Source organism: Leucoraja erinacea, chromosome 19 (assembly GCF_028641065.1).
Source record: "Leucoraja erinacea ecotype New England chromosome 19, Leri_hhj_1, whole genome shotgun sequence".
NCBI lineage: Eukaryota > Metazoa > Chordata > Chondrichthyes > Rajiformes > Rajidae > Leucoraja > Leucoraja erinaceus.
The window spans coordinates 10,922,661-10,938,429 of NC_073395.1; the positions used below are offsets into that span (position 1 = coordinate 10,922,661).

At 39.0% G+C, this 15,769-nt stretch overlaps 1 protein-coding gene across 2 annotated transcripts in view; it reads left to right on the top strand.

Annotated features, from left to right (window-relative positions):
- The window catches only part of LOC129706211 (glucoside xylosyltransferase 1-like), a 31,799-nt gene extending 28,474 nt beyond the window's left edge, over window positions 1–3,325 (top strand). For both annotated transcript variants that reach the window (XM_055650277.1, XM_055650278.1), the window contains one exon: window positions 1,891–3,325. In XM_055650277.1, the coding sequence (XP_055506252.1) occupies window positions 1,891–2,052 (162 nt within the window). In that variant the 3' untranslated portion in view covers window positions 2,053–3,325. The remainder of the gene's footprint in view (window positions 1–1,890) is intronic.
- The last annotated feature ends 12,444 nt before the right edge of the window (window positions 3,326–15,769 follow it).

The window sequence follows — 15,769 nt, forward strand, 5'->3', positions numbered from 1 at the left end:
CCCATAATTTACTTATTGTTCATGATGAGTAGTTTTTTTTAATGTGTACCTAATGTTGTTTTAGGCAAACACTTTGAATCAACAGGTAAAACTGATTAGAACTGGGATTATTCAGCAGGTCAAGCAGCATCTTTTGAAAAAGGTAGTTACCATTTTGGATTGATGACCTTTCAAGTCAGCAGGGAAAAGTGAAAAGCAAAACCAGTTTTAGGGTGTGGAGGAAACTGAAGGGAGCAAAGTGGAAGGTGTGTGTTGGGGTAGACACAAAATGCTGGAGTAACTCAACAGGCCAGGCAGCATCTCTGAAGAGAAGGAATGGGTGACGTTTCGGGTCGAGACCCTTCTTCAGGCAGTGTGTGTTGGGCCGATGGCAGCAGAGATGAAATACAAAATGTGATGGCGGAATCAAGTACAGAAGATTGAAATTATTAGAGAATGGCAATTTGTGGAGCTAGAGGGAGTACGATCAGGAGAAGACAATTTAACTTAGAACAGAGAACAAAGACCAGTACAGCACTATTTTTTTTTTTTTCAATTCAATTCAATTCAACTTTAATGTCATCGCACAAAATACAAGTATCAGTACAACGAAATGCAGTTTCGAAATACAGCACTAGAACAGGCCCTTTGGCCCACAATGTCTGTGAACGTGATGCCAAGATAATATAATATAATCTGCCTGCACGTGATCAATACCCCTCAATTCTCTGCATATCCATGTGCCTATCTAAAAGTCTCTTAAATGCCACTATTGTATCTGCCTCCACCACTACCCCAGCCAGTCATAACATTTTAGATTCTTATGAAAGTTTATGCAATCTGTTTTTCTGTTGTTTGCTAGTGTTCTTGTATTCTACTTTCTCATTCTTTAGTCATGTCTTGGTTGTCCTTTGCTAAATTCTGAGATGTTTTCATTTGTCAGGCTTAATGTTTTTACTGGCAGCATTACAAACCTTTTCCTTTGATGAAATATTATTTAATGGCCACTGCTGGATTACTTCCTATTATTACCTGAAAGGGGTATCTATAATTTGTTAGATATGTATTGATAGCTGGCATACTATCATACCTTTTAATGTCTATTTCCATTATACCTATTATTCTCAGAAGGCCACTTAACGGCCAGATCATCAATTAATCCTCTCATTACATAGATCTGAGATAAAACAAAAACATTTTCATTCTATCTAAAATAGTCTGTTCCCTAATTGATTTCTCAACATTCTGACAATCCTCTCTTATATGCAACATAAAGTAACTCTCCACAACATTACTTCTAATTTGATTTGACCAGTCTTTGTTGATTAAAATCTTCCACAATTATTAACTTTGTACGCTTCTGTTATTTCCTCATGTTTATGCTATGGAGGTCTGCATACAACTTCCACGAGTGGATTCTGCCCCTTGATTCTTAGCTGCACCTAAACAGATGCTGCTCAGCGACACCTCTTTCTTTGTCCTATTTGTGTCCTTCCTTGCTTTTCATCAGCCAATTGCTCAGTCAAGTTATACATTTGTATGTCCTCTATTAGACCCTTGACAACTATGGCAATATCCACACTGGACCACAATGTGACAAGAAGCCACTGCAAGATTCATTCCACTTTTTAGGAAGTATAGGCACAAAGATTATTATATTTGAATATTTCACTGTTCATAAGTTGAGCAATGATAAATTAAAAAACTGTTATTGACATTATCTTCTCACGGATGTCCATAACATCCAGTCAGCTACTTTTGAATTTCTGCAAGCCTGAGAAAATTTGATTGCATCTAAAAAGTAAGTCATCAAATGACATTTGATTTTTATTTCTAACTTGAGATTTAGTTGCTACTTAAATTAACTAATTTATGTATTGTTAAGTCATGTTTTTCTTAATATCTCTACAGTACCCTTTTGGAGAAGATCCCATCCATTCACTCTTATATCCACTTGAAAAAGAGCTGCAGAAAACTACAAATACCTATTGTGGAAGGATCCATCACGTCTTCACACAAAGACTAAAGAAGAGTATAAGAACTTTACAGGAAAAAGTTTCGAGAGGGAGGTGATTTTGTGTAATCACTGTTTTTTTGGAATGAATTTTTTGCCTTGAACTTTAAGAACATGGGTTTTCTATTGACCTAAATATGGGATATTTTTAAACGTGAGGCATTTTGAAATGAAATAACCAACTCCAATCATTGTATCAACATAGGTATTTACGCTGAAAACTGGAAGACAATTTCTAAATGTCAATCTCCATTTAGGCACTAATTTACCTTTTTTTTTTAAAACTGAAGAACTTACTTAATGGAAAATATTGTTTACAGAGACATGTGTTATTCTGTCGAGTGAAGATATATTAGAATTGTTGACAATCTGTTTATTGTGTCTTTATGAAGTTATAGTAATTAATCTGAAGTTATGTGATGCAAAGTTAACTTTAGATGTGCTATTTGTTCATGACAATCAAGTTGTATTGCACATAAGGTGTTTGCTCTTGGCTCAGTTGGAATCTTTGCCTATTGTAATACAGTGTGCTAACATATAAGTGAATTGATTAATTTTCAATTATCGATGAACAAAGTGAGCAACAGAAAGTAGTTCACTTTTAGTCAGTTACAATTTTTCCAGCAATAAAGGAATTCATACCAGAAAATATACCAAATTGGTACCTGGTATGAATAGATTTTCCAGTTATTTTAAAAAATGAGTGAGATTGTTTTGTGCATTGTAGCTTCATTTTGAGTTCGAAGTGCAGAATGTTTATTTGGCAAATTCATGTTTATACCTAAAGTGTGCAGACACAATGCCCAATACATAACTGTTTTACAGTTTTAATACGTTGGGGGAATTTGTCCTATTGCTTATACTGCAGGAAAATCCACCACCCTTCTAATTGAAGATAACTGGTAGTAGTCGGCTGGACTGAAATGCACTCGGTCATCTCTCGGCTGTTAAATTTTATTTAGCAGAGTAAAAGCCTTTCTGCTGTCATTGATTCTTTTTGCAGCTTCTGGGAAATGGAATACTATGTAAACCAGGTAAATGTACCAGATGACTGCATGCTATTGAAGTACTAGTCATTTAGAGATGAATTAGGGCGAATTGAGTGTCATCATTTCATCATTTATTTTTTTCGTTAATTGCTTATTAGTCCTTTCAGATTGAAATCCCTGGTGGAATTTAGCTATAACAAGTAAGTACTAAACATTTTATACAGGTTTGGAATTATCCAAGGTATTTTTTTAAATAAAATTGACAAACTTAAAGTATTATTATAGAAAATGTGAAAATGCAATGTGTATTTTTTAATGAAATAAAATTGAATATCAAATCTGTTGATGAACCAGTGTACATCATATTGCTCTGAGAACATTCAAATAAATGTGTAAACACCAGAGCTAGAAAATAAGCTTGTACTGCTGAAGCTCAAAGAACATGTGGACGAGTCTCTAAAACTGTGATCATTCTCATCTGTTCTGCCCTATTTCTCAAAAGATGAATTTACTGAACTAGTGCCAAGGCATAAATTTACATTTTAAACCTTCCTTCTTACTTTGAAATATTGTCCAAAATTAATTTGGAATATTTTTAATTTTGTGTCCCTTAGGAAAGGCATATTTGAAGAAACCTCAAGAAGTCATCTGAATAATATTTAAAGTAATTTAACTTGGTCAGGATAATAGCTTGGATAAATTCAGATTACATTTCTTGGCAGTGAGTGTAGGAACTAATCCAATTGATAATAATTTAAAATAATAAAGGGAATTATTATGGGAAATTACTCATTCCCTCATTAAGAGTTTCAGAACAAGGAGACACAATAAAACCACTGCTCCTCATAGTTGGTAATTTCATGGAAAAAGGCTTTGTATCAGTGGCTGACAAAGGAGTGAAGAGAATTCTTTGGACTGAAAAGCCTAACCCTGTTCCAAAGACATTGTTGTTTCAAATTACCAGTGTGGAAGCAATAATTAAGTAATGTGTTTCATGTCAGGATATCCCACACTACATCACAGCTGATTATTTGAAGTGTAGTCTTTTGCAAGATAGCATGTCAGCCCATTTGTACCTGGAAGGCCACGCAGAGATCATTTATTTGATTTTTTAATAATAGGGTTAGTTGAAATAAACACACACAAAAAAAAGTTTTTTTTTGTAAATCAAGTGGGGTATTTTGAGATCACTAGAAAGAATAAATATCTTATCCTAATATTGGTACAAAGCATCAATGCAACACGCACTAATGTCATAGTCACACTAATTAGGTTTGCTAATAACACCAAAGTTGGAGGAGTTGCAGACAATGAGGTATGCTGTCAGAACATACAGCGGGATATAGATCAGAAATGGGTGGAGAAATGGCAAGAGTGAGGTGTTGAATGTAAGGAAAGAGTGTACAGCTTAACAGCATTGATGTGGCAAGGGATCTTGCAGTCCATGTTCATAGCTCACTATAAAGGTGGCAGCACAAGTAGATAGAATGGTAAAGGAGGCTAATGGTATGCTTACCTTCATTGCTGGGGCATTGAATACAAGTCAGGAAGTCATGATGCAGCTATAGGTGGTGAAGGCCTGGAATCCATTGCCAAGGGTGGTGGTGGTGGTGGAGGCAGATACGATAGTGGCATTTAAGAGGCTTTTAGTTAGGCACATGGAAGTACAAGGAATAGGGGGATATGGATCATGTACAGGCAGATGAGATCAGCTTAACTGGGTGTCATGTTCAGCATCAACATTGCAGGACAAAGGGACCGTTCCTCTGTTGTACTGTTCCATGTGGTATTTACAGCATGGAAGCAGGTCCTTCAGCCCTTCTCATCCATGCTGACTTTGATGCTTCATCTAGGTGTCCTATTTGCCCCCATTTGGCACATATCTCTCTAAACTTTTTCCTATCCAGGTATCTGAAGAAGGGTTTGGGCCCAAAATGTTGCCTATTTCCTTCGCTCCATAGATGCTGCTGCACCCGCTGTGTTTCTCCAGCATTTTTGTGTACCTTCGATTTTCTAGCATCTGCAGTTCCTTCTTAAACAGGTATCTATCTAAGTGTCTTTTAATTGTTGTTATTGTACTTGCCTGAACTGGCAGCTCATTCCAAATGCACACCACCCTCTGACTGAAAATATTGCCCCTCAGGTTCCTATTAAATCTTTCCCTCTCAGCTAAACCAATGTCCTCTGGTTCTTGATTCTCATAGCCTGGGTTAAAGACTCTGCATTAACTCTATCAATTCTTATGATTTTATGTACCTTGTGGCATCGGCGAAGATGCCCGGTTGACAATAGCTGCAACAACAAACTCGTAGGGTGAACCTGGCTGAAAATGTTAACTTATAGTGAAGGACGATAATGACGAGAAGGCCCGTGTCCATGTATTCCAAGCATTTTGCAAAGAAGACTATCTAGGTTGCAAAACAATATTTTCACAAGATTTTTTTAAAATCTTTTGGCCTTACCTGTAGCTTCCAGGGGACAGCTGAGGCAGCAGAATGGATTGTCTCATACTAAGTGCTAACAGGTTCATGAACTGCTTGCATGTTGTAGTGGATGAGGGTGGAGGACTTGAGGGCTAGGATTAAGATAATGAACCAGATTTTTTTTTTCTACCTTCCAGGAATGTATGGAATCGAGAGCAATTTTAACAATGGAGAGCAATTTTAACAATGGAGAGCACGACAAGGTTCTACCATTGAACAAATGGCAATATTTATTTTGTATCAGATGTAATTTAATTGGTAACACTCTTGTATTTGAGTCAGAAAGTTGAAGGTAAAAGTCAAAAGGGCCTGTCCCACTTAGGCGACTTTTTAGGCAAGTGCCGGGGACTCAGCGCTCGCCACATGATCGCCACATGGTCGCCGGTGGTCTCTGGTGAGTCTCCTTCATGGTCGCGAGGAGTTCCCGCATTCTGGGAACTAATCGCGGCCTCAGTATGGCCACAAAATTTTCAACATGTTGAAAAATTTTCTGCGACCAAAAATTGGTCGCCATGGAGAAAATAAATACTTTTGTAGTCGTAGGTGTAGTTGTAGTGGGGTCGTCATGTAGTTATAGGTAGTCGAGCTAGTTGTAGATTGTTTTAGTTAATCAGCTTTGCTGACCGGGCATTTTCATTGGCTCATTGGGGAAAAAAAAGCGTAGGTACGAGTTTTCAGAACCAAGGAGAATCGACCGGTAATGTTAAATGCCTGCCGAACTTCACAGCTGTGTATCTCTGGCTTATTAAAAGTTGTCTGACTTCTTAAAAGTGTCTCCACTCCTTCCCCCCCTTCTCCCCTTCTCCCCTCCCCCCTCTTTTAAAGGACTTAAGGGCCTGTCCGACTTACGCGTCCTTTGCTCGCAAATTACGCGACCTCGTGGTCGCTTGAGCCGTACGGGCACTGTATGGCCGCGCGGGGCTGGTCCCGCTTAGAAGCGCGGAGGGGTATGTAGTTGTGCGCGACAATTCTTGCAGTGAACGAAATCTTCGCAAGCCAACGGCCTGTCGCGGAACTGACGGCCAAAGTGGGACAGGCCCAAGTCCCTGGTGCGACGCAACGTCTCACCTTCAACAGCAGCAGAAACAGGCAAACGATCGCCGAACTCGGCCTGGGGCACACGTCCGTTGCGGTCCGGATCTGCCCCCCACTTCTACTCCCAGAGCGGGGCCAAGAAAATTGAAGATAGACACAAAATGCAGGAGTAACTCAGCGGGACCGGCAGCATCTCTGGAGAGAAGCAATGGGTGACGTTTCGGATCAAGACCTTTCTTATCAGTCTGAAGAAGGGTCTCGACACGAAACGTCACCCATTCCTTCTCTTCAGAGATGCTGCCGGTCCTGCTGATTTACTCCAGCTTTGTGTCCATCTTCAAATGACATCACGCGCTCCGGACGGCTGTGCGTACGCATGTAATCGCGCCCGACCTTCGCTCGACCGTCTCGGCTCAAAGTGTCCATGAGGTTGTGTAATTTGCGTGCCAAGGACACGTAAGTGGGACAGGCCCTTTACCGTACACTGCCGTCTTAACCTTCCTGTTCATCGCCGATTTGTGTCTGTATCACCTTGGCTTTGCACCGTGTAAATTTCAGACAGCGCTCCCCCCGCTTTCCCTGCCCCCCCCGCCTTTGCGATGTGTTTGTCTGTGTGTGTGTGTGTATGTGTGCTCCACTGACAGTCGCGTTCCAGTTCCCGGTTTTTCAGGCAAGTGCCGCGAACTTGACACTCTCCGGCAGTCCGCTGAAAAATCGCCTAAGTGGGACAGGCCCTTAAGGATAGTGGGACAGGCATAAGAATCAATTCCAACACATTGCTGCAGGGTTAGTGCTCCATGGTGCGACAGATGAGGGTAAACTAAAACCCTGATTGTCTTCGAGGTGGATGTAGAAGTTCCTACTGTGGAATAGAACAGGGGAGTTGTGTCTAGTGATCTGACCAATGCATATATCTTGTGCAGCATTGATTTAAAAAAGAACACTATCCATTTTTAAGATTATTAGTTGTGGGAGTTTGCTGTGTACAAATTGTCTGCCAAGTTTCTTATAATAACAGGTTTCTTTAGGCCTGAAGCAAATTGGGTTTGCTGTGATTTGAACATAGAAGCCATGATATAAATGCTAGCCTTTTCTCAATTTGCAATCAAGGAAAATAGACACATTTTAATATTATTTTGTATTAGAAAGAGCAGCTAATGAATAAGCGTGTCATTCTATCAGTGCTTCAGCAATAGTGATTTCACATGCACAAGCCTATTCGAATTCTAATCCCAATTTCCTGTTTGTTCCCATAATCTTTTAATATTGCTCTTTTGGGAAACACATTTTAAAATAATTTATAGCTGTTCATAGAATAATTTGTAGCAGAAAATTTTAAATTCTAGCAATTCTGTCTGTCCATTGAGAGTTTTTCCAAATCCCTTTATATTTTGTACGTGATTTTCTGTCCTGGAGTCACTATATGATCCCATCAATCACTAGAATCACTCTATTACAGTTTATCTGGTTATTACCATCCAGTGTTTATATTCTAAATTCTATTAGATCACCTTAAAACTTGGTATCTCTTGTAATTTTGCTATGTCCAATTTCTTCATTATCTTTGTAACTACAATCCATAGGTTCAAAGTTTCTATATCCTTCCAAAAAGACTACACAATAGTTCAATTGCATCTCAGCTAGGTTCTTGTAGCAAGTCAACTATCTAGTCAATTGGATTTAATGCAAAACTCCCTCAATTACTTGAACTGCCCTTTTTAATGATATGCACCTGGAAACCAGATTTACGCATTGCATTGTTTTGTGTTTTTTGCAGTCTATCTACAGCCCCTTGTAATTTTGAAATTGGTGAAAAAAATTCTACCTTTTATTTTGGTGCAAAATGTATCTTCAGAATATTGTCAAGTTATTGAATTAATACCTTGTTCTATATCTGCTTTAGAGATCCTCAGACATAAACAATAAATAAGTGTAGGATATTTTGAATAATCTCTTCAATTTTAATTTTCTTCAAACAAACCAGCACCAACAGTTATGCATGAGTCCCATTTGGAACTTCTCACCAATTTAAACATTCCATTCCTGCACACAGCAACATCTAAACAACATCCAAACATAGCTACTGCTACATTCATACTTGGAAAGTGCCAGGCATTTACTGTCTCCATCAAGAAGAAGTCTAATTTCCTTGCAATTTAGTGGGCTTCCTGTTACTGAATCTTCTCATCAACATTCTGGGGTCGCTTTAAACCGGTAACTCAATTGAACCATCATGTAAATACCATGGAAGTGTGTCATGCATCATATCCTGCAAGGCATAATTCAGGAGTGTTAAGTAATACTCTTCTCTTGCTTGGATGATGCAGCTCCAACAGTTACCAATTAGCTCAACTTGTTGTTCAAAGTTTTGTTCCTGATTGGTCCCCCATCAATCATCCAAACATTTATTCTCTCTGCCATTGGTGCACAGTGGCTGGTTTGCAGTTACTTGCCTAGCTTACTCTGACAGCAGCCACCCAAATCATAACCTCTGCCGCCAAAAAGAAACATGATCAGCAGATACTAGGAACACCATCACTCTGAGAAATCTTTCTCCGGTCCTTCACTGTTACTGAAATAAAATCCTGAACACTGTCCAACAGCATTCCCTGATTCAAGATGGCAGCTCACCACCAGCTTCCCGAGGGCAATTATGAAAAGCTAATAAATGATGGCCTTGCTGTTGACACTCAGCTCCAAAGAAGTGAACAAATAAAAAAAAATCCCTGAAGGTTTTGTCATCCCAACAATTATCTCCCCAGTGAAAACTGAAGCTTTAAAGAGCCTTTTCATGCTTCCAGGACTTATTCCAATATATCCTTGTGCCAATATGTACTGTGTGTGGTCAATTTCATAACAGCTGGTCCATTAAATGACTAATCCTATACTCTAAAATAAAGGTAAAACCAAGTGCAACATAATACTGTATTCTCACTGCATCTAAGGAGTCTGTAATTATTTTGGAATTGCATGTGAGATGTGCTAAACTAAAACTCAAAATTGTACTTAATGAGATGCCGAAGGGTTATTTGATTGAATTGAATCTATGAACAATCTGAAATGATGATTATCAATTAATGTTTTACCATTTAATGACTTCCAAGTTCTTTTACGATACAGTTATCTCAATAGGCATTTTTAATTTTAGGATCTGTTCAATAGATATAATAGCATGCTATAATTGATAATTATGTGAAGTCAACTGAAATTGCCACTGTGCTTTATAACCATTTTCTATTCAAAGCTAAGATGTCCAGTGGTCAAGTCTAATGTTCCTTTATTCTCAGTGAGGATATGCAGATAGATTGCATGACTATTTTATGATGTTAAGATGCACTCAATAGATTAGACCACCAAGAAAGTGTGATCAAGCGATATGAATTGGAAAATAATGGTAATTTTTTTTTAAACAATTGCTTATATTGTTGAAAATTTATATAACAGATATAATTCTGTACCTTGAACACTCTGCCATATTTTTACATCAGTATACGACAATACCTTGGTTGTGAATTGCTTCAGAAGCACATTGCATTAGCCATAATTTCATTGTAATAAAACAAATTACGTGGTTAAAGTACACATTGTCAGATTTTATTAAAGGGTAATTTTATACACTTTGGTTTCACCATGTAAAAATTACAGCTGTGTTTATACCAAAGATCCTAGAGCGGAGCAAGATACACCACCCCTGCAAAATCCAATGGACTGACGTGTAGTGCGCAATGGAGCGTAACTTCCGCCATTTCAGTAAACCCGACCCTATCTTTGACCCGACCTGACTTCAGTTAAGCGTTCAGTTAAAACGGCACATACCTTGTACAGGGGGGAACTGCAGATGCTGGTTTAAACCGAAGACAGACTCAAAAGGCTGGAGCAACTCAGTGGATCAGGCAGCATCTCTGGAGAGAAGAAATAGGTGATATTTCGGGTCGACTTTTTCGATAGCTGCCATGACGCGTTACTGAGCGATTTCTCCCTTCTCCCTCCTTTATTACAAAAAAATAAACGCTTTCATTTCCCCGGACGGGTGGAGGGGGAGACCCGAATGCTACAAAAACATAATTTTTTTTTTGTGTGTTTTAATACATTGCAGGACCAGGGTTTGTTTTTAGAAATAAGGTAGACACAAAATGCTGGAGTAGCTCAGCGGGACAGGCAGCATCTCTGGAGAGAAGGAATGGGTGGCGTTTTGGGTCGAGACCCTTCTTCAGACACTTTGTTTTTAGAAAACTGTGTTTGACCTAGAAAATAAATGCAACATTCCTGTGAAGGGGGAATAAACGGAGATGTGCAAGTGTTGGGATCTCTCTCTCTTGCAAACACATCCTGTGCGTGAATTCGTAGCTTTATCCTGAGCTACTTATTCTAAGGGCGAGCGAGCGCGCGTACGGACGGACGAAAGCAATGATCGTAGAGCGGAATAGGTGACATTTCGGGTCGTGACCCTTCTTCAGACTGAGTCAGGGGAAAGAGGAACAAGAGATATAGACAGTCCTAAGGATAAACGAATGGAAGATATGCCTATAACTCCCGTTTCCCTTTCCTTCGACTGTCAGTCTGAAGAAGGGTCTCGACCCGAAATGTCACCTATGCCGTTCTATGCTTTCGTCCGTCTGTCCGCGCGTTCGCTCGCTCTTGGTGCCGGCACTTCTCCCCTCAGACTCCGCCAAACAAACAAACACACACACACACAGAATATCCGGCAAATCAGTGCGGGCCGAGACCAGGAGCAGGGCGAAGGATGACATCAAATGGGTCATGGTAGCTATCGAAAAAGTACAGAGATGGTAAGGGGTAAATTAAAAAATAAAACCCAAAGGATGTTAACAAAAAAAAGGGGGGCTGCAATCGTTCCGAGTCGGTGTCGGAGGGAAGGGGGGGGGAGGATGGCTTGAGTGGGTGCAGGATTTTCTGGAGCTCTTTCTTAATGGCAATATTTTGTATGTTCAAAGTTAATAAGGAAGACTAGGCAGGAATATCTAAATGATCACATGCAGCTGAGAAAAAAAAAATATGATTTCTTGCGGATGACACAAAGCTGGGCCGCAGTGTGAACTGTGAAGAGGATGTTAGGAGGTTGCAAGGTGACTTGGACAGGTTGAGTGAGTGGGCAGATGCGTGGCAGATGCAGTATAATATAGATAAATGTGAGGTTATCCACTTTGGCGGTAAAAACAAGGGGGCAGATTATTATCTCAATGGGGTTAGGTTAGATAAGGGAGAGGCGCAATGAGACTTGGGCGTCCTTGTACACCGGTCACTGAAAGTTGGCTTACAGGTACGGCACGCAGTGAAGAAAGCTAATGGAATGTTACCTTCATAAGAGGATTTCAGTATAGGAGTAAAGAGGTTCTTCTGCAGTTGTATAGGACTCTGGTGAGACCACATCTGGAGTATTGTGTACAGTTTTGGTCTCCTAATTTGAGGAAGGACATCCTTGTGATTGAGGCAGTACAGCGTAGGTTCACGAGATTGATCCCTGGGATGGCGGGACTGCAACAAAATACTAGACATGACTACTTTCATTTACATGACATTGTTGTGTCCCAAACATGATGGTGCCCTGAAATGGAGGACTACGTATAAACACTGCTGTAATTTCTACATGGTGAAACCAAAATGTATAAAAATACCCTTTAATAAAATGTGACAATGTGCGTGTAACAACATGTGATTTTTTTTTTCTATTACAAATCTCAAATTGTGGAATACAGAGGTAAATAAATAAATGATGGGTCTTTGTCCTGAACATTATGGAAGGCACTGTATGATAAATATTATATAACTATTTTGAGATAGTATATTGGTCCGCAACAAATAGTTTAGTTTTTATGCTACAAGCACAATATGCTGAATATGAGACATTTTTTACCACATTTTAAATATTAACAGTACCTGGCAGTAAGATCTTCAGAATAATTGACTGTAAGCCTTTTTGAATAATTGATCTCTTTTTACAGTCGGTAATAAACTTGAACTAAACCCTGTTATCTTTCACTTCATGTATTGTCTGGCAGTTTATGGATGCGTGTCAAATAAATTTACAACTGCTGGTTAAACTGTGTAATGGAGGTCACCGCTTTCTTTTATAATGCAGACCCCAGTCTACTTTGCTGCTATTTGTTCAAATACTGTAAAATATTTTATGATTAGCCTTCATTTCACTTTTGCTTCAGTTTTGCAAGAGGTTTAGACATGAATTATGAAAGCACTGAATCCCCTCCACCGTTTCCATTTTGGTTTGATTTGCATAGTATGTCTGATCTCTCAGTCTATTTGTAGACAATTGTTTTGGTATAATGTGGGTTAGTATTTAATTTCTTCCAAAGGCAATATTTAGTTTTTGCTTTATTCATAAATTTAATGAGGATGAGCTGTTTATGTGGTGGAATAGTGGTAATTTAATAAATTGTCCCCTCCAGGTATCATTAATTGAATTTCAGTTGCTTACTTTGGTTTTCTGATTTGAACAAATGTTCTGGTGTAAAATTTGATTATGTGATGTTACAACTAGATTATAGTATTAGGAAGTTGTGTCACACTGGTTACAGCAGCTGTATAATTAACATAGTGTGCTCCATTTATTATGTCACTCAGAGAATGGAACAGGATCTATGCCTGTACTATCAAGCTCATAGTTAATGTAAACTTGACAAATTCATACACCCTGAATCAGTTCTGACACAAACGATGCCTACCTCTCGGGGCCAATTTAGAAACTGTACTGTGCAAACTGACAGTGGATTCACTGCTGAATTGGCCATTGAAAAATGTGCCTGACCTGGAGCCAGCTGGAGGAACTGGATTAGAATGAAGAATGGCCTAATCAGGGTCTTGGGCTCACCCAGGGGACTTAAGACTCTTTTGCTGCCTACTTTGTTTGGACTGAATGGTGAAACTTCCTATCTTCATTAAGCTGACAACAAGCTATACATTAATTGGATTAAAACAAATGTGCATTTCAGTTCTAATGACAAGTTTTGATTGGCGCAGGTCATTGTGAACAGCCTGGTGATTTTTATACATGATTTTATTGGAAAACGACTCTTATTAATGTTTGTGAGTGATGAACTCATTGAGTTCATTAATAATGGTAACATGGTTCGACATGAAAGCTTGTTTTGTATTTGCAAGATTTTGCTCTGTGAATCTAAAAGCCCACCTTAGACTTTTTCACTGTAACTGTAATGCTATAATGTTGTCACACTATATTCTGCACACTGGTTATCTTTCTCCTTGCATTACCTATTATACTGTGTATGGCTTGATTCATACTACATGTGTGTAGTATGATTTGACCGGATAGCATGCAAACAAAGCTTTTCACTGTGTCACAGTACATGTGGCAATAATAAACCCATATCAAATACCAATCCCAATCATAGTTTAGCATATGGATACTAACAATCAAAATACAAATTCACAGAAACATTGAATTAAAGTAGAATAATTCTTATATAAATGAGGGAGTTCGCCAGAAGTTGCCATTGAGCATCTTTGATGAGCTGAATCTAAGGCTGTGAATTTCAAATAAAAATAGCCTAATTGTTGAGTGAAATTTGTGTGCCATGACGAGATAAGATGGTTTTAATCGAAGCAGACTTAGTACATTCATGTGCATGATTCTTCAGTTGCAGAATTTGAATTAAATAAATTTCTCTTCTATCTAACCCATCCATTTTTTCCAAATAATTAGAGTTTTGTTCTTGCTCTAAATGTGGAGATACAGGTTTAGTATATTTTCAGTTCTCACTTGTCCCAACTTCTTAATGATAAGTAATTGAAATCAATTCTACCTATAAATTATTCTTAGTGAAAAATAATAAATGCAGCAAAATGATAGCCTTGGACTTTGGCCTGCTATAGAACAAATTTCACAGGCAAAGAACAATGTATTCCCACTATTGCATAGCATATTTAGCTCTTCCAACTGGCGATTAATTGCTAAACATTGCACTTTTCAATCCCTTTATCACTTAATGAATGGATTTTCTAGACAAAGCATTGCAAGTTATTTGAGGAGAACATTATCACTGGAGAACGTATTTAAGTGATTGTTATGATATTTGGCAAACTAGGTTTGTAAAGACCTTTTGCTTCTTCTGTGGCTATCTCTTATGTACCAGTCTCCTCAATTTTCCATTCAATGGTGTATTTGCCTTGTCCTGACTCACTTACGTTCAGAGTCTGGAATATAGTGTATGCACAATCAACCTAATATTGGAAGCTGTGGTTTGTGTTTAGGTGGGGAGGAGATGGCAGGAGTTGGTTTTGTAACTCGTAAATGAAATGCATGGCTAGCTGTTTTATTTTTGCTGGTGCTTTTAATTTTTTAATTATGCTATCTTTGCCAATAGTGGCTATCATTGGCAAAAATATCAGAGGTTCTCCAACTCAAGATATCCCGCGTAACCTAATGGAATTGACCAGTTTGTTAGGTCAATTTGAAGGTCGGGTAAGAATCAACCAATTGTAACATATGTGGAACTGGTCACATTAGGTTGGACTGGGTTATGATTGCAGATTCTTCCCAGAAGGGCATAAGTGAACAAATTAGGTTTGTTGCTAACCATTTAACTCCCCTTAGCTCCCACTTCCAGAACACTGATGATGATATCCAGTGTGTTGTCCACCCTTCTGTCATCTGTACATGGTCCAATTCCATTCCTCACTTTCTTGCAATAGATGACACCTGGATTTAGCTGAAATGGAATTGCTAACATATCCATGGACACATGAAACTACATTCTCCTCACTTAAAGTAAACTAGAGGATGTCTCCCCGGGTCCTTTTCACAATGGCAGGCAGTGACTAGTGGGGTACCCCAAGGCTCAGTACTGGGACCCCAGCTATTTACAATATATATTAATGATCTGGATGAGGGAATTGAAGGCAATATCTCCAAGTTTGCGGATGACACTAAGCTGGGGGGCAGTGTTAGCTGTGAGGAGGATGCTAGGAGACTGCAGGGTGACTTGGATAGGCTGGGTGAGTGGGCAAATGTTTGGCAGATGCAGTATAATGTGGATAAATGTGAGGTTATCCATTTTGGTGGCAAAAACAGGAAAGCAGACTATTATCTAAATGGTGGCCGATTGGGAAAGGGGGAGATGCAGCGAGACCTGGGTGTCATGGTACACCAGTCATTGAAGGTAGGCATGCAGGTGCTGCAGGCAGTAAAGAAAGCGAATGGTATGTTAGCTTTCATTGCAAAAGGATTTGAGTATAGGAGCAGAGAGGTTCTACTGCAGTTGTACAGGGTCTTG